Genomic DNA, 18,612 nt, shown 5'->3' on the forward strand with positions numbered 1-18,612 from the left:
GTCAAATTGGCTAGGCCATAATTTCCAGTTCTGTCTAGTTGACCAAGGTTTTTTGATCTGATGTGGTTATCCTATGTGTTATCAATCCTACATCTATGATGTTAATGAGGCAGGATTAGAGGCAGTTACATTAAGGAGGCAGGGCTCAAACTACAGGGTTAGGATTATCTTGACTTGATCTCTTTTGAAATATAAAAGAGAGACTCAAGCAGAGAGTAGAGACTTCTACCACCAAGAGTGAAGAGCCCGGAGGGGAGCTCATTCTTTGGACTGGGTGTCCCTGTGCTGAGAAGCTCCTAGACCAGGGGAAGATTGATAACAAAGACCTTTCTCCAGAGCTGACAGAGAGAGAAAGCCTTCTACTAGAGATGGCATTCTTAATTGGGTCTTCTATCCTCCTAGACTGTGAGAGAATAAACTTCACTTCAGTAAACCCATCCCCTTGTGTTATTTCAGTTTTAGCGGCACTAGATAACTAAGACAACATTTTACACCAGCAAGCTCTTATTCCTTCCCCCTCTTTATTTTTCTTTGTTCCAGTTATAAAATTACTTTGAAAATTTTAACTTATCCATGGGTTTAATTTCCATCTTCCCCAACTAGGATGAAAGCAGTGTATCTGAGTATGACACATAGTAAGCTCTCGATTAATATACCTTGAGGGAATAAATGACATGGAAATTTCAACACCCATTCTTTGAAAATATTTCTAATTGTTAGAGAAAAGGTGCTGTTATGTACATCAGAATGTTCACAGCATACTGATCAAGTTTTTTTCAGATCACTCTGATTCCAAATTTTATCAATACATGTATTTCAGAAGGAGATACAGAAGTAACACTAGAATAGCTGGAGTTTTTGTATTATTACACTGAGATGAGAATGTTAATTAAATGTTGTCAGAAGGATTCAACTACAGTCGAACAAAGAAACTTGGGTGGCAGCAGTGGTTCAGTGGTAGAATTCTCGCCTCCATGCAGGAGTCCTGGGTTTGATGCCCAGCCAGTGCTCCTCAAACACAGGCACTACTCCTCTGTCAGTGGAGGCTTCCATATTGCTATGATGTTGAACAGATTTTAGGGAAACTTCCAGACTAAGACCAACTAGGAAGAAAGGCCTGGAGAACAACACAGAAAAATCAGCCAGTGACAACCCTATGAATCACCATGACCTGATCCCATTCTGCATGAAATCACTGTTGTTCTAGGAACCACAGCAGCTAACAACAAAAAAGAACCATGATTTCCTTCAATTAGCAAGTTAGACTGGGGTGCCCAGGGGGTAAACTTAAAGTTCTCAGCTAATGAAAAGAGATGTGGGAATAATATCACATTTTTATAGAGTGAGAGGTTTAATGAACTAGACACTTGCTTTTGAAAGAATGAAAACCACTGATAGAAATGGAGAGAAGAGAAAGGTCAATAAAAAAGGAGGTAGAACATAAAAAAAACCATCTGTGGCATTGACTAGAAAGGTCTGGCCAAAAAGGGGACCTGTTGAAGGAAAAAGCAAGAGAGGAATACTACCTTCTACGGGGGAGGTTCAGAATATGAAGGGTTAAAGATTTAATCTTGGTAAAGTCGAGAGTTAAGGAGTAATTACAGAGAAAGAAAAAAGCCAGGGAGACAAGGAATTAAATTGGGAATATTCCAGAGTCAAGATGGCACAAGGAAGAGAAAATTCATCTTTCAGAATGTAAAATTCACTGAATATTTCTCCAGATGAGTCTTGCGATCTAGCCATGTGAAGCATGCAGGTTTCTGTGCTATGAAAATTCCTGACATGACAAAGGCTATAATAAAGGTTTACAGCATTTTTCTACAGTAATGTCTCAGAAAAAGGAGTTTAGAAAAGTCTGTGGCTCTTACTTTCCTGAAGAGCCCAAGGAATTAGTCAGGAGATGAGGCTTCTGGGGCAGATAGAGGAAGTGCGCATGTTCAGGACTGTGCGGGAAGGAAGCAGCAGGTGCACTGAAGAGTCAAAGGCCTGCAGCCCTGGTGAGGAGGCTTGTGTTCTAGGCTGAAGCCCTGTGAGAGGGTAGCCATAATGTCGCTAACAGTAATAGTCTGCCACATCTTCAGCTTGGAGGATGCTGATGGTGAGAGTGAAATCTGTCCTAGATCTAATGCCACTAAACCCGTCAGGGATCTCAGATGCCCAGTTGGATGCCAAGGAGATGAGAAGCTTAGGAGGCTCTCCTGGTTTCTGCTGGTATGAGGCTAAGGCGGTGCTAACAATCTGGCTGGACTTGTTCTGTTGGTGACCGTTTCTCCGGGAGACACAGTCAGGAAGACAGGAGGCTGGGTTATCATAGTCTCCACTGACACCTGCAATCAGAGAAGACAATTACCATACGTACATGTATACACACACTTTTTCATAGGTACATTAAAATATACCATTTTAGACGTGCATTTTAGTGGGATACATTTCACACATAATTGAGTCAATTTTGGAAATGGCCATCATTTCCCACTATGCCTTAATATCATTGTTCAGCTCTACGAAGATACTTCTCTCAAGGGATTGAGGCACTTTTTACTTCTCGCCAGAGACCCAGAGCAACAGCGACATGAGTGCAGGAGTCTGTAACACCATCTTGCTGCCTCCACCTGCCTGATAAAAATCAGCACACCTTGCAAAGCCCCCATTTACATAATCTGAGCAGCCAGGCTGGGCCTGGAGGGTCTATACAAAGCCATCATTGAACGTGGAAGCAAACTACATGGACAGAAAAAATAAGCAGGATTTCCTTGGAAAGTTGCATCTGAAAGTCCATGTTCCAAGGAATTTAACTCCAAGTGTGTATGGTCTATGTGTGTCTGGATGTCTCCAACCTTGAAATTAGTTTAAGATAGCACAAGTGATAGAACCAAAAAATGAAAGCTGCTCTGTAAGAGGGCACACCCATTATAAATACACAGAACACTTCACAAATAATTTTTTAAAGACTGATACCACCAAGAATTCAGACATTCTTGATATCCAGGAAAATAAGATAACTAGGATATGAATATGAACATGATGAATGTGAAATAACAGAGAACAAAAGAAGTCCTCCTTACACTTTAGATTTGGGAGTTTTTATAAAGAAGTAAATGACAACCTTTACATTCCATGCAAGGAACAGAAAACTATAAGCAGGGGTAGTAGAGATATTAAAATTTTTTTTCTAGAAATTAGATATACAATACACTTCTGTCAGTTTGTCATACGGTAGTGACTTGCATGTTGCTCTGATGCTGGAAACTATGCTGCCAATATAATAGCACCAGCAGGGTCACCACAGTGGGCAGGTTTCAGCTGAGATTCCAGACTAAGACAGGCTAGAAAAAGGACCTGGTGGTCTGCTTCTTAAAGAATTAGCCAGTGAAATCTTATTAATAGCAACAGAACAATATCTGTTAAGTAGTGCCAGAAGATGAGTCCCTTAGGTTGAAAGACACTCAAAGGAGGGCTGGGGAAGAGCTGCTTCCTTGCAGTAGAGTTGACCTTAATGAAATAAATGGAGTCAAGTTCTTAGGACATTCATGTGCTGATGTGGCATGACTCAAAATGAGAAGAAACAGCTCAATACATCCATTAATAATCTAAATGTAGAATGTACAAAATATGAGTCTAGGAAAATGAACAGTGTCAAAAATGAAATAGGATGCATAAACATCAATATTTTCGTCATTGGTCCACTGAAATGGGCGGGCACTGGTCATTTTGAATCAGAAAGCCATATGGTCTAGTATGCAGGAAATGATAACTTGAAGAGGAATGGCATTGCATTCATCATCAAAAAAAACAAAACAAAACAAAGTACAATGCTGTCAATGATAGACTAACATCCAGTCATATAAAGGAAGACCAGTTAATACGACTATTACTCAAAGTTACCAACAAACTACTAAGGTCAAAAATGAAGAAATACAAGATTTTTACCAACTTCTGCAGTCTGAAATTGATCGAATATGCAATCAGGATGCACTGATAATTACTGGTGATTGGAATGCAAAAGTTGAAAAAAAAAAAAAAAGAAGGATCAGTGTTTGGAAAATACGGCCTTGGTGATAGAAATGTTGCCAGAGACTGCAGGATTGAATATTGCAAGACTAAAGACTTCTTCATTGCAAATACCTTTTTCCACCAATATAAATGGGGACTATACACATGGACCCCACAAGATAGAATACACAGAAATCAAATCAACTACATCTGTGAAAAGAGATGATGGAAAAGCTCAATATCATAAGTCAGAACAAGGTCAGGGGCTGAGTGTAAATCCGACCATCAGTTACTCATATGCAAGTTCAAGTAGAAACTGAAGAATATTAGAACAAGTACTTGAAAGCCAAAGTACGACCTTGAGTATATCCCACCTGAATTTAGAGACCATCTCGGGAACAGAGTTGACATGTTGAACACTAATGACCAAAAGCCAGCCGAGTTGTTGAATAACATCAAGGACATCATACATGAAGGAAACGAGAGGTCATGAAGAAGACAGGAGGGGAAGGAAAGACCTAAATGGATGTCAGAAGAGACTCTGAGAATTGCTCTTGAATGTCAAGGAGCTAAACCAAAAGGAAAAAATGATGAAGTAAAAGAGCTAAACAGAAGTTTTTGAAGGGCAGCTCGAGAAGACAAAGTAAAGTATTATGATGACGTGCAAAGATCTGGAGATAGAAAATCAAGAGGGAAGGACATGCTCAGCATTTCTCAGGCTGAAAGAAGTGAAGAAAAAACTCAAGTCTCAAGTTGCAATATTGAGGGATTCTATTTTTTTTTTTAATGAGGACAATACTAAAGAACACATGAAGCATCAAAGAAGATGGAAGGAATACACAGAGTAACTATACCAAAAAGAATAGGTCAACGTTCAAACATTTGAGGTGGTAACATATGATCAGGAACTGATAGCAATGAAGGAAGAAGTCCAAGCTGCACTGAAAGCATTGGGGAAAAAGAAGGCCTTCGGAATTGATCCAATACCAATTGAGGTGTTTCAACAAACAGGTGCAATGCTGGAAGTTCTCAGTCATCTATGCCATGGAACTTGGAAAACAGGTCCTTGGCCAACAGACCAGAAAATTTCCGTATTTATGCCTATTCCCATGAAAGGTAATCCAACCAGGTGTAGAAATTATTGAACAATATTCATTCAAAAGTGGCTACAGCAGTATATTGACAAGGAACTGTCAGAAATGCAAGCCAGATTCAGAAAACAATGTGGAAAAAGGGATATCATTGCTAATGTCAGATGGATCTTGGCTGAAAGCAGATAATATCAGACTATGCAAAGGCATTCAACTGTGTGGTTTGTAACAAATTATGGATAACAATTGGGAAGAATGGGAATTCTAGAACACCTAAATGTTGTTGGACCTGTGCATAGATCAAGAGGCAGTCATTCAAACAGAATAAAGAGATACTGCATGGTTTACAGAAAATGTGGTAGCTTAGTGGTTAAGTGCTACGGCTGCTAACCAAAGGATTGGCAGTTCGAATCCACCAGGCATTCCTTGGAAACTCTATGGGGCAGTTCTACCCTGTCGTATAGGGTCGCTATGAGGCAGAATCGACTGGAGGGTACTGGCTTTTTTTTTTTTTTTTTTTTTGGCATGATTTGCAGACAAAAAAATGTCTGTGTCATGGTTGTATCCTTTCACCATGCTTATTCAGTCTATATGCTGAGCAAATAATTTGAGAAGATGGATTATATGAAGAAGAATTAGGAATCAGGATTGGAGGAAGACTCATTAGCAACCTGCATGATGCAGATGAAAATGAAGGGGACTTGAAGCATTTACTGGTGAAGATCAAGGACCACAGCCTTCAGTACAGGTTTACATACACTTCAACATAAAGAAAACAAAAACCGTCACTACTGGGCCAATAAGTAACATCATGATAAATGGAGAAAATACTGAAATTGTCATGGATTTCTTTTTCCTTGGATCCACAGTCAATGCCCACAGAAACAGCATTCAAGAAATCAAAGGATGCATTGCACTGGGCAATTTGGCTGCAAAAGGCCTCTTTAAAGTGTTAAAAACTAAAGATGTCACTTTAAAGACTGATACGCATCGAACCAAGCCTTGATGTTTTCAGTCACTTCTTTTACATGTGAACGTTGGGCAAAGAATAAGGAAGACTCAAGAAGAATTGACATCTTTGAACTATTGTGTTGGCAAAGAATATTGAACCCACCGTGGACATCCAGAAGAAGGAACAAATTTGTCTTGGAAGAAGTACAGCCAGAGTGATCCTTAGGAGGCAGGATGGTGAAACTTCGTCTCACATACGTTGGATAAGTTATCAGGAGGGATCAGTCCCTGCAGAAGGACATTATGCTTAGTAAAGAAGAGGGTCAACAAAAAAAGAGAAAGACCCTCAACGAGATGGATTGACTCAGTGCTTGCAATGATGGGCTCAAATAACAAAAGTTGTGAGGATGGCCCGGGCCTGGGCAGTGTTTCATCATATTGTTCATAGGGTCACTAAGGGTCAGAAGTGACTGGACAGCACCTAACAATAACAGCAACAAAAATGAACAAGACACTATTGAAATTTCTTTTTTTGCAACTCCAAAAATTGGAAAGGTAAAATGATTAGTATAAAAATTAATATTCAAGGGGAAAAATTTCGATGAAGATCTAACACTGTCAAATATTCAAATATGTTCTTATCAGTCAGGGATTTTGATTGCAAACAAGAGAAACCAACCACGTCTAAACTAAGCAGAAAATGAATTGATTACTGGGTGACATGCAGATTTGACTGAAACTCTACAGAACATGGTGTACAAAATGTACTTGAAACCAGCTGGCAAAAACACAGTTAACGATAAAGTAGAGAAAGAAGTTGTATATGATCCCACCACCACCACATGTGGACTGGATCCACCACCACTGGACACCAGTGATGGTATACTGGATACTGGAAGCCTCTGCTACCATTCTGTTTGCAAACGTTTTTGACTCTGAATTGAGCATTAGTACCATTTCCTCATGAACAGTTTCAATAAGTGCTCTTCAAGAATATATTTCCATTCGCAGAAAGTGTAATCAACCAAAACCAAACCCATTACCACTGACTTGATTCCAATTCATAGCAACCACATGTGTTACAGAGCAGCCCTGAGCTGCAAAGGGTTTTCTGTGCTGTAACCTTCATGGAAACAGACCACTAAGCCTTTCTTCTGGGGCTCCACTGGGTGCGTTCCAAGTGTTTAGGTTAGTAGCTGAGCGCAAACTATTTGCACCACTCAGGGACCTACAGCAAGCGTAACAGGAAAACTAAAATATAACTATTTTCATCAGAGAATCCACAAAAAGAGTATATGTCATATTCAAGTAGTACTGCCCTATTCAAAAAGTAAGAAACATGCAGTACAAGTTTATTAATCACAATCCTGTGATCTAAGAAGTTCACGATTACACTCCAAGGGTCTTTGCGTAAATGTCCCCTTGCCACACCCCAACCTGACCTCACACCTGTTGACCTGAACCTCATAAAAAGCTATAAAGGATAGAAACTGTTGAACCAGTGTGTGTTTTCTTGGGCGTATTCTCAACAACAACAACAAAATGAAACCCTTTCCCACTGAGTCAATTCCAACTCATAGTGGCCTATAGGACAGGGTAGAACTGCCCCATAGAGTTTCCAAGGTGCAGCCAGTAGATTCGAACTGCTGACCTTTTGGTTAGCAAACATAGCTCTTAGCCATTGTGCAACCAGGGCTCCTACAACCAAATAAAAAATTGAAAAAAAATAAAGCTATGAAAGAGAATTTCTTGGGGGATGGAATCTGAGCAACATCATACAAAGAGAAGCTGCAGGACAGGCGCCACCCAGATGCTAGGCTCCTGCTCTACTATGTTCCAGGTGAGACAAAACCTAGACGTGGAGTTTTCTCTCCACAGTGATCCTCCTATTCAGATAGGTCTACGATTTGAAAAGAGTTATGAAATAAGTGTTACAAGCCACACAGTCCTGTCCAATTGTCTCAGTTAGAGACTATTTTGGTTTGATTTCCCTTCTATCCCTGGTTGCAGAGTATCTCTGGATCATCCTCGGGTGCCTGTCCTTTTAGGTCCCAGGGGGCAGATCCTGCTCACTAGGTGCCAGAATCTCTGCTGTCTCCCAGGAGAGAAAGTCTCCATTAGCTGCAGGGCCAGTCGGAGTCTCCTCTACACTGACTGGGAACACTACTTAGGCTGGCATCTGCATAAACCTGAGGAGGGACCTACAGGCCTCATTCACCTCACTTCCCTTATGCATGTTGTTGTGATGCTGAAGAGGTTCAGCAGCACTTTCAGACTAATAGAGACTAGAGAGAAAGGCCTGGTTATCTATTTCTGAAAAATCAGCCAGTGTTGACAGAAGTCAGACCTTATTTTTCCTTGGGCTGTCATGACTCGGGGGCTGATAAGATGGCAACTAACAACATGAAAGAACCATGATTTCCTTCAGTCACTAAATTAATCTTGGGCGCCCAAGGGATTAATTTAAAGAGGAACTGAGAACTAATGAAAATAGAACATGGGAAAGCTGTCACATGTTTCTAGGGTGATAGGGTTAATGAGTTAGAGACTAGCCCTTGAAAGAATGAGTGCCACTGAAAGACATGGAGAGGGGAGAAAAGGGCGGTGAAATAGGAGCTTAGAGCAGGAAAACACTTTCATTGACATTGGCCAGGATGGCTTGGCTGGAAAACAGGATCCACAGAAGGAAAAAAGTAAGAGAGGAAGATTACCTTCTGTGAGGGACATTTTAAATATGAAGGATCCAGGTATAATATTGGGTTAGAGTTGTGAGGGTTGATTGCAGAAAAAGTAAAAAGTCCCGAAAATAAGGAATTAAAATGAGAACTTTCTAGAGTCAAGAAGGCACAATGAAGAGAGAACTGATCTTTCAGGGTAGAAAACTCACTAGACCCTTTCCCAAATCAGTCATGTGACCTATCCATGTGAAACAAGGAGGTTCCTGTGATATGAAAACTGAAAAAGCCTAGAAGGGATTTTTACAGCATTCTTTTTGTATATTTTACCACAACAGGGGATCCAGAAGAAGCCACATCCCTTAATTTTCCCCTGTAAACCTGCAAATACTATGAGGAATTAGTTAGGAGATGCGGCCTTTGGGGCAGACAGAGTAAGCATGCATGTTCAGGGCTGAGCAGAAAGGAAGCAGCTGGTGCAGTGAAGACTCACTGGCCTGTAGCCCTCGGGAGGAGGTTTGTATTCGAGGCTGAAGCACTGTGGGAGCTTGATAATTATAACCTTGCTGACAGTAATAAACTGCGGCGTCTTCAGGCTGGAAGTTGCTGATGGTGAAAGTGAAGTCTGTCCCTGACCCACTGCCACTGAACCGGTCAGGGACCCCAGATGCCCGGCTGGATGCCCAGTAGATGAGCAGCTTAGGAGCCTGTCCTGGCTTCTGCTGGTACCAGTTTAAGTAGCTGCTGCTCACACTCTGGCTGGCCTTGCAGTTGATGGTGACCATTTCTCCTTGAGACTTAGCCAGAGAGGCTGGAGACTGGGTCAGCACAATGTCCCCACTGGCATCTACAATCAGAGCAGACAATTACCATGCACACATATGTACACACAAATTTTTTGGAAATACATTAAAATATACCATTTATACCACAACATCTAGTGATATTACGTATCAGCAAATAATTGGTTCCATTTTGCAAATAACTGTCATTTCCCACTCTAGGTTAAAATCATTTTTCAACTCTAGAAAGATACTACTCTAGAGAGATTGAAACACTTTTCATTTCTCACCAGAGGCCCAGAGCAACAGGGACATGAGGACCAGAGTGTGTGGCACCATCTTGCTGCCCCTGCCTGCCTGATGCAGATCAGCTCCCATAGCAAAGGCCCTGTTTATAGTATCTGAGCAGCCAGCCTGGAGTTGGAGGGGCCTATGCAAAGCAGTCAGGGAGTTGAAAGCAAATTACATGGGCCATAGGTTGTGAAACTAGCCAATGTACTTCAAGAGCCAAATATATCACATAAAGTATAATTTTATGACTAGAAAAGACAAAGCAGGGTCATAGAAGCTCTAATATCTAAGACAAAACAAAAGAAAACTTGCAGTCCAGCGGATTCCAACTCATGACAACCACATGTTTTACACAGTAGAGCTGCTCCATAGGGTTTTCTTGCCTGTGTTCTTTATAGAAGCAGACTGACAGGTTTTTTTTCCAGGGTACCACTCGGTGTGTTCAAACTGCCAACCTTCAGGTTAGCAGCCCATCACAACTGCTTGAAGCACCCAAGATCTAATGAAGAGCTTTAATTTTAACTTAAAAACAATTTTAAATGGGTTCAGGTTCCATAAATTTTGGACTAGTTTCCCCAAATCAACAGTTTCGTGAAACAATAAAAAATGCTGGGGGGGAAAAAAAAACAAGGAAAGGGAAGAATATGGGAAATTTTTGCCTCAATGTTTCATAAAACTTATAGGTAGAAAATGTCTGAGCTCCGATGATACTTGTATCCTGAAGGATACCTAAAAGACATTGCAAGCACTTGAGATTGGATTCCAGGGCAAGAGAAATGGAAGGCAGGCCTTGAATTACTCCTATTGAAAGTCCTCAGGGAGCCTATATCCAGCGAGGGCCCAGGACGGCTAGATCACAAAGGAAGTGTGAACCAAAGAGAAAGTGGGACCTATCATGCCCACAGGGGGTAGCGCCTGATAAGAGGGCTCTGGAATCATTTGTGGAAATGGAGAGATAAAAAACAAGCAGGATTTCCTTGTAAAGTTGTGATTGAATGCCAACTCTTCAAAGAGTTTCTTTCCAGTTATGGATGGCCTCGGTGGGCCAGGAACTCTTCAGCCTTGAAGGTGAGACTTCCTCTCTCTTACTTTGGATATATTATCAGCAGGGACCAGTCCCTGCAGGAGATCATGTGTCATAAAGCAGAGGGTCAGCAAAAAAGAGAAAGAGCCTAGAAAAAATGGATTGACATGAAATAAATGCTACAGCAACACAGGCCTGTCCACCTATCACAGTTAGACTATTTTGGCTTCATTGTTTCTTGTGTCCCTGATTGCACAGAATCTCTGCGTCCTCCTGTGTGACTGTCCTTGCAGGTTCCTGCCAGCACATGGCGGTGACACAGGCTTCTCAAGTTTCTCTGGAAGAGCTTCCATCAGCTGAAGGGCCAGTCAGAGTCTTCTCTACACTGACCTGAGAGGCCACTTAACCTGGACAGACCCCAAAGGCCCTCACTGACTTCACTTCCACCCACGTTGATGGGGTGCCTGCCCGCTTCAGTGGCAGTGGTCTGAGGCCAACTGCACTCTCACCTTCCTCACCATCAGATCAAAGATAGTACAACAAACTGCTGTTTTCCAAAATCAAGATAATCCTCTCATAATAATGTGACCCCAGATATAAACCCCTTACCAGGGCAGAGGTGGGGGAAGGTCCCACTTACTAGACACTGTCACAGAGACTACTGTCATTTATTTGTTTTGATCATGCAAAAAAGTTGGCATAAAATAGTCCAAAAATACACAGCTGGGCCTCCTCTGGCTCAGTAGACAGCAGGCCTCCTGCCCTTCCTGCTCACTTTCTTTACATCTGCTCTCAGCCCTCAATCTAGGCGTCACTATGTGGCCATTTGCAGTCCCATCTGACTCTCTCTAACCGAACCTCAACCCTGACTCCCAAATGCCTTTATTGCTGCCCCGGAACAGCAGCTCCTCTTTAGGCCAAAGGCTAGAGCCGCTATCCCCTGAGCATTCCTGTCCCTGTTTCTCTGCTGAAGTTTATGCCAGAGACAACATCTCAGGAATGAGAAAGTACTAGATCCTTGCTTGCCCTTACATAAAAACAATGCAGGTTATGTCTTCCCAAATACATTTTAACAACAACTAAAAAAATCCAAATATGAAACTGAGGAAGAGGAAATAAGTTCCTTCCATCGAGAAAAAAAAATGTAGTGTCTTCTCTTTCTTGTATTTTATGAGTCAGAATTTTACCTTTTTCTGAAAAGAAGTTTTTAAGACATCTATTTTGGCTGTCTCTGCACCCCTCACATTCCCATTTCCCTACTTCTTGTTGTTAGCTGCCATCCAGGTGATTTGAAATTCTAAGCTTCTCCTTAATAATTATGTCCTCACCCAAACCAAGAATGCCATGGCCCCTCCCTTATTTCATCACACTCATCTTGCAAAACCTAAACCCTAGGAAAAACTCCACCACCCACATAACAGCCTCCATGATCCTAATATGGCAGGAGAAAGACATAATTATTCTGATTCATCTCACCATAAATTTATGCACACTACTTCAGGACAGCCATTAATCCTGCCTCACAGTCCTACTTCATTGACCTGGTTCATTCAGTCTCCACTCTTTGTCTTTTCTTTTCTCTTCAAGTTTTAACACCTACTTCTCATCCTGCCTTTCATCAATTGACCTCATTTCCTGTTTCTTGGACGAGCTTCCACTAGCTCCTCTCAAGCATCTTCTGACCCACAGGCGTCTACACCCCCATGCGCTGCCTTCCTTCCTTCTTTCCTTCCTATTACTGTAGACCAGCAGGCAGCCCTCCTACCTGAGGCCAGGCCCTCTGCTCCTATACCCCTGTCCCTCCAAGGGCATCTTGGCATTTCTCACCTCTCTTTTCTGAGTTATCCATGTTCCCCTCACTTTGGCATCATTTCTGTCAGCATGAAACGTCATTTTTAAAAACTTGCTTTGTTTTGCGCCCCCCTCCAGTTATGTCCTGTTTCTCTCTTCTCCTTTACCTTAAAGCTCATTGAAAGACTTCTATGTAATCACCAACCCAAACCCTTTCTTTTCATACTCCCTAAATCATGTGCTCTCCTGCATCCTTTCTATCACCAAGGCCGTATTTTCCAAATACCGATCCTTCTTTTTTTCCCAAATTTCACATTCCAATCACCAGTAATAATCAGTGCATCTGATTGCCTGTTAGATCAACTTCATACTTCAGATTTAGGTTAAAATCTTGTATTTCTTCATCTTTGGCCTTAGCAGTTGGTGCGTAAATTTGAGTAATACTCGTGTGAACTCATCTTACTTGTAGGCCTGTAGAAGTTATTTATGTCACTGTCAGTGTTGTAGTTCAGGATAGATTTTGAAATACTCTTTTGGATGATAAATGCAACGCCATTCTTCTTCAAGTTATCATTCCCGGCATAGTAGACCGTATCATTTTCCAACTCAAAATGACCAATACCAGTCCATTTCAGCTGACTAATGCCTAGGATATTGATCTTTATGCATTCTATTTCATTTTTCACAATTTCTCATTTTCCTAGACTCATACTTTGGACATTCTACATTTCAGTTATTAATGGATGTTTTCAGCTGTTTCTTCTCATTTTGAATCATGCCACATCACCACATCCGTGTCCCAAAAGCTTGACTCCATGCATATCATTAAGGTCAACTCTAAGGAGGCAGCTCTTCCCCAGTCGTCTTTTGAGTGCCTTCCAGCCTGAGGGCCTCATCTTCTGGCACTGTAACAGACATTGTTCTGCTGCTATTAATAAGGTTTTCACTGGCTAATTCTTTCAGAAGCAGACCACCAAGTCCTTCTTCCTAGTCTGTCTTAGTCTGGAAGCTCAGCTGAAATCTGTCCACTGTGGTGACCCTGCTTGTATTTGTATATCGGCAGCATAGCTACCAGCATCACATCAATACGCAAGCCCCCACAGTATGACAAACTGACAGACGTGAATTCTGTATCTAATTTCTGGAAAATTTTTTTTTTTTTCGGATCTGTAGTACCCTGCTTTTAGTTTTCTGTGCCTTGTATGCAGTGTAAAGTTTATCATTTATTTCTTTAAATAAACTGACATAGCTCCCTAATCTAAAGGGTGAGAATGCCTTTTGTTCTCTGTTATTTCAGTCGCTTCAGATTTATATTCGTATCCTAGTTATCTTATTTTCTTGGATGTCAAGGATCTCTGACTTCTCAGTGGTATCAGTCTTTGAAAAATTATTTGTGAGGCGTCCTGAGGATTTATGATGGGTGTGCCCTCTTCCAGAGCAGCTTCAGCATGTTGGTTCCATCAGATGAGCGATCTTAAACTAATTTCATGTTTGGAGAGCTCCAGACACACCTAGGTCATAGACACCTGGAGTGAAACTCCTTGGAAGGTTGACTTTCAGACTCAACTTCCCAAGGAAATCTTGCTTATTTTTTCCTGTCCATTTCCACAATGCCCCTAGAGCCCTTTGATCGTTTTCTAGGAGCTGTGGGAAGGATAGGTTTGCTTTCTTTCCTTCACACTGACTTTGGGATTATAGTCCTTCTCCCTTGGCTCTAGCACAACATACGGTCCCTCAGGACTCCCCAGATGGGTAATTTCGGGGCCTGTCTTCTATTTCTCTGTATCTTACATACCCTAGAATTAAATTTTTAGTGTATGCAGTGACCTTAAACTGTCCTTCAGGATACAATGTGACTTTAGAGCTCAGACATTTTCTGGCCATAAATTTTTTTTTTTTTTTATAATAACTTTTATTAAGCTTCAAGTGAACGTTTACAAATCCAATCAGTCTGTCACATATAAGTTTACATACATCTCACTCCCTACTCCCACTTACTCTCCCCGTCTTGAGTCAGCCCTTTCAGTCTCTCCTTTCTTGACAATTTTGCCGGCTTCCCACTCTCTCTATCCTCCCATCCCCCCTCCAGACAAGAGTTGCCAACACAATCTCAAGTGTCCACCTGATATAATTAGCTCACTCTTCATCAGCATCTCTCTCCCACCCGCTGACCAGTCTCTTTCATTTCTGATGAGTTGTCTTCGGGGATGGTTCCTGTCCTGTGTCAACTGAAGGTCTGGGGAGCATGGCCGCCGGGATTCCTCCAGTCTCAGTCAGACCATTAAGTTTGGTCTTCTTATGAGAATTTGGGGTCTGCATCCCACTGATCTCCTGCTCCCTCAGGGGTCCTCTGCTGAGCTCCCTGTCAGGGCAGTCATCAATTGTGGCCGGGCACCAACTAGTTCTTCTGGTCTCAGGATGATGTAGGTCTCTGGTTCATGCGGCCCTTTCTGTCTCTTGGGCTCTTAGTTGTCATGTGGGCTTGGTGTTCTTCATTTTTCTTTGCTCCAGGTGGGTTGAGACCAATTGCTGCATCTTAGATGGCTGCTTGTTAGCATTTAAGACCCCAGACGCCACATTTCAAAGTGGGATGCAGAATGATTTCATAATAGAATTATTTTGCCAATTGACTTAGAAGTCCCCGCAAACCATGCTCCCCAGACCCCCGCGCTTGCTCCGCTGACCTTTGAAGCATTCAGTTTATCCCGGAAACTTCTTTGCTTTTGGTCCAGTCCAATTGAGCTGACCTTCCATGTATTGAGTGTTGTCTTTCCCTTCACCTAAAGCAGTTCTTATCTACTGATTAATCAATAAAAAAACCCTCTCTCACCCTCCCTCCCTCCCCCCCTCGTAACCACAAAAGTATGTGTTCTTCTCAGGTTTACTGTTTCTCAAGATCTTATAATAGTGGTCTTATACAATATTTGTCCTTTTGCCTCCGACTAATTTCGCTCAGCATAATGCCTTCCAGGCTCCTCCATGTTATGAAAAGTTTCAGAGACTCGTCACTGTTCTTTATCGATGCGTAGTATTCCATTGTGTGAATATACCACAATTTATTTAACCATTCATCCGTTGATGGACACCTTGGTTGCTTCCAACTTTTTGCTATTGTAAACAGAGCTGCAATAAACATGGGTGTGCATATATCTGTTTGTATGAAGGCTCTTGTATCTCTAGGGTATATTCCTAGGAGTGGGATTTCTGGCTTGTATGGTAGTTCTATTTCTAACTGTTTAAGATAACGCCAGATAGATTTCCAAAGTGGTTGTACCATTTTACATTCCCACCAGCAGTGTATGAGAGTTCCAATCTCTCCGCAGCCTCTCCAACATTTATTATTTTGTGTTTTTTGGATTAATGCCAGCCTTGCTGGTGTGAGATGGAATCTCATCGTAGTTTTAATTTGCATTTCTCTAATGGCTAATGATCGAGAGCATTTTCTCATGTATCTGTTGGCTGCCTGAATATCTTCTTTAGTGAAGTGTGTGTTCATATCCTTTGCCCACTTCTTGATTGGGTTGTTTGTCTTTTTGTGGTTGAGTTTTGACAGAATCATGTAGATTTTAGAGATCAGGCGCTGGTCGGAGATGTCATAGCTGAAAATTCTTTCCCAATCTGTAGGTGGTCTTTTTACTCTTTTGGTGAAGTCTTTAGATGAGCATAGGTGTTTGATTTTTAGGAGCTCCCAGTTATCGGGTTTCTCTTCATCATTTTTGGTAATGTTTTGTATTCTGTTTATACCTTGTATTAGGGCTCCTAGGGTTGTCCCAATTTTTTCTTCCATGATCTTTATCGTTTTAGTCTTTATGTTTAGGTCTTTGATCCACTTGGAGTTAGTTTTTGTGCATGGTGTGAGGTATGGGTCCTGTTTCATTTTTTTGCAAATGGATATCCAGTTATGCCAGCACCATTTGTTAAAAAGGCTGTCTTTTCCCCAGTTAATTGACACTGGTCCTTTGTCAAATATCAGCTGCTCATACGTGGATGGATCTATGTCTGGGTTCTCAATTCTGTTCCATTGGTCTATGTGTCTGTTGTTGTACCAATACCAGGCTGTTTTGACTACTGTGGCTGTATAGTAGGTTCTGAAGTCAGGTAAGGTGAGGCCTCCCACTTTCTTCTTCTTTTTCAGTAGTGCTTTGCTTATCCGGGGCTTCTTTCCCTTCCATATGAAATTGGTGATTTGTTTCTCTATCCCCTTAAAATATGACATTGGAATTTGGATCGGAAGTGCGTTAAATGTATAGATGGCTTTTGGTAGAATAGACATTTTTACTATGTTAAGTCTTCCTATCCATGAGCAAGGTATGTTTTTCCACTTAAGTATGTCCTTTTGAATTTCTTGTAGTAGAGCTTTGTAGTTTTCTTTGTATAGGTCTTTTACATCCTTGGTAAGATTTATTCCTAAGTATCTTATCTTCTTGGGGGCTACTGTGAATGGTATTGATTTGGTTATTTCCTCTTCGGTGTTCTTTTTGTTGATGTAGAGGAATCCAAGTGATTTTTGTATGTTTATTTTATAACCTGAGACTCTGCCAAACTCTTCTATTAGTTTCAGTAGTTTTCTGGAGGATTCCTTAGGGTTTTCTGTGTATATAATCATGTCATCTGCAAATAGTGATAACTTTACTTCTTCCTTGCCAATCTGGATACCTTTTATTTCTTTGTCTAGCCTGATTGCCCTGGCTAAGACTTCCAACACGATGTTGAATAAGAGCGGTGATAAAGGGCATCCTTGTCTGGTTCCCGCTCTCAAGGGAAATGCTTTCAGGTTCTCTCCATTTAGAGTGATATTGGCTGTTGGCTTTGCATAGATGCCCTTTATTATGTTGAGGAATTTTCCTTCAATTCCTATTTTGGTAAGAGTTTTTATCATAAATGGGTGTTGGACTTTGTCAAATGCCTTTTCTGCATCAATTGATAAGATCATGTGGTTTTTGTCTTTTTTTTTATTTATGTGATGGATTACATTAATGGTTTTTCTGATATTAAACCAGCCTTGCATACCTGGTATAAATCCCACTTGATCAGGGTGAATTATTTTTTTGATGTGTCGTTGGATTCTATTGGCTAGAATTTTGTTGAGGATTTTTGCATCAATGTTCATGAGGGATATAGGTCTATAATTTTCTTTTTTTGTAATGTCTTTACCTGGTTTTGGTATCAGGGAGATGGTGGCTTCATAGAATGAGTTGGGTAGTATTCCATCATTTTCTATGCTTTGGAATACCTTTAGTAGTAGTGGTGTTAACTCTTCTCTGAAAATTTGGTAGAACTCTGCAGTGAAGCTGTCCGGGCCAGGACTTTTTTTTGTTGGGAGTTTTTTGATTACCGTTTCAATCTCTTTTTTTGTTATGGGTCTATTTAGTTGTTCTACTTCTGAATGTGTTAGTTTAGGTAGGTAGTGTTTTTCCAGGAATTCATCCATTTCTTCTAGGTTTTCAAATTTGTTAGAGTACAATTTTTCATAATAAACTGATATGATTCTTTTAATTTCATTTGGTTCTGTTGTGATGAGGTCCTTCTCATTTCTTATTCGGGTTATTTGTTTCCTTTCCTGTATTTCTTTAGTCAGTCTAGCCAATGGTTTATCGATTTTGTTAATTTTTTCAAAGAACCAGCTTTTGGCTTTGTTAATTCTTTCGATTGTTTTTCTGTTCTCTAATTCATTTAGTTCAGCTCTAATTTTTATTATTTGTTTTCTTCTGGAGCCTGATGGATTCTTTTGTTGCTCACTTTCTATTTGTTCAAGTTGTAGGGACAGTTCTCTGATTTTGGCTCTTTCTTCTTTTTGTATGTGTGCATTTATTGATATAAATTGGCCTCTGAGCACTGCTTTTGCTGTGTCCCAGAGGTTTTGATAGGAAGTATTTTCATTCTCGTTGCTTTCTATGAATTTCCTTATTCCCTCCTTGATGTCTTCTATAACCCAGTCTTTTTTCAGGAGGGTATTGTTCATTTTCCAAGTATTTGATTTCTTTTCCCTCGTTTTTCTGTTATTGATCTCTAGT

General features: G+C 40.9%; 1 protein-coding gene across 1 annotated transcript in view; it reads right to left on the reverse strand.

The window, feature by feature from the left end:
- The window catches only part of LOC135227689 (uncharacterized), an 82,084-nt gene that overhangs the window by 23,553 nt on the left and 39,919 nt on the right, over window positions 1-18,612 (reverse strand). The window contains exons 2-3 of the mRNA XM_064268305.1: window positions 9,250-9,557; window positions 2,543-2,616 (exon numbers count right to left, since the gene is read on the reverse strand). Of these exons, the coding sequence (XP_064124375.1) occupies window positions 2,543-2,616; window positions 9,250-9,557 (382 nt within the window). The remainder of the gene's footprint in view (window positions 1-2,542; window positions 2,617-9,249; window positions 9,558-18,612) is intronic.

This window comes from Loxodonta africana, chromosome 15 (assembly GCF_030014295.1).
Source record: "Loxodonta africana isolate mLoxAfr1 chromosome 15, mLoxAfr1.hap2, whole genome shotgun sequence".
NCBI classification, from domain to species: Eukaryota; Metazoa; Chordata; class Mammalia; order Proboscidea; family Elephantidae; genus Loxodonta; species Loxodonta africana.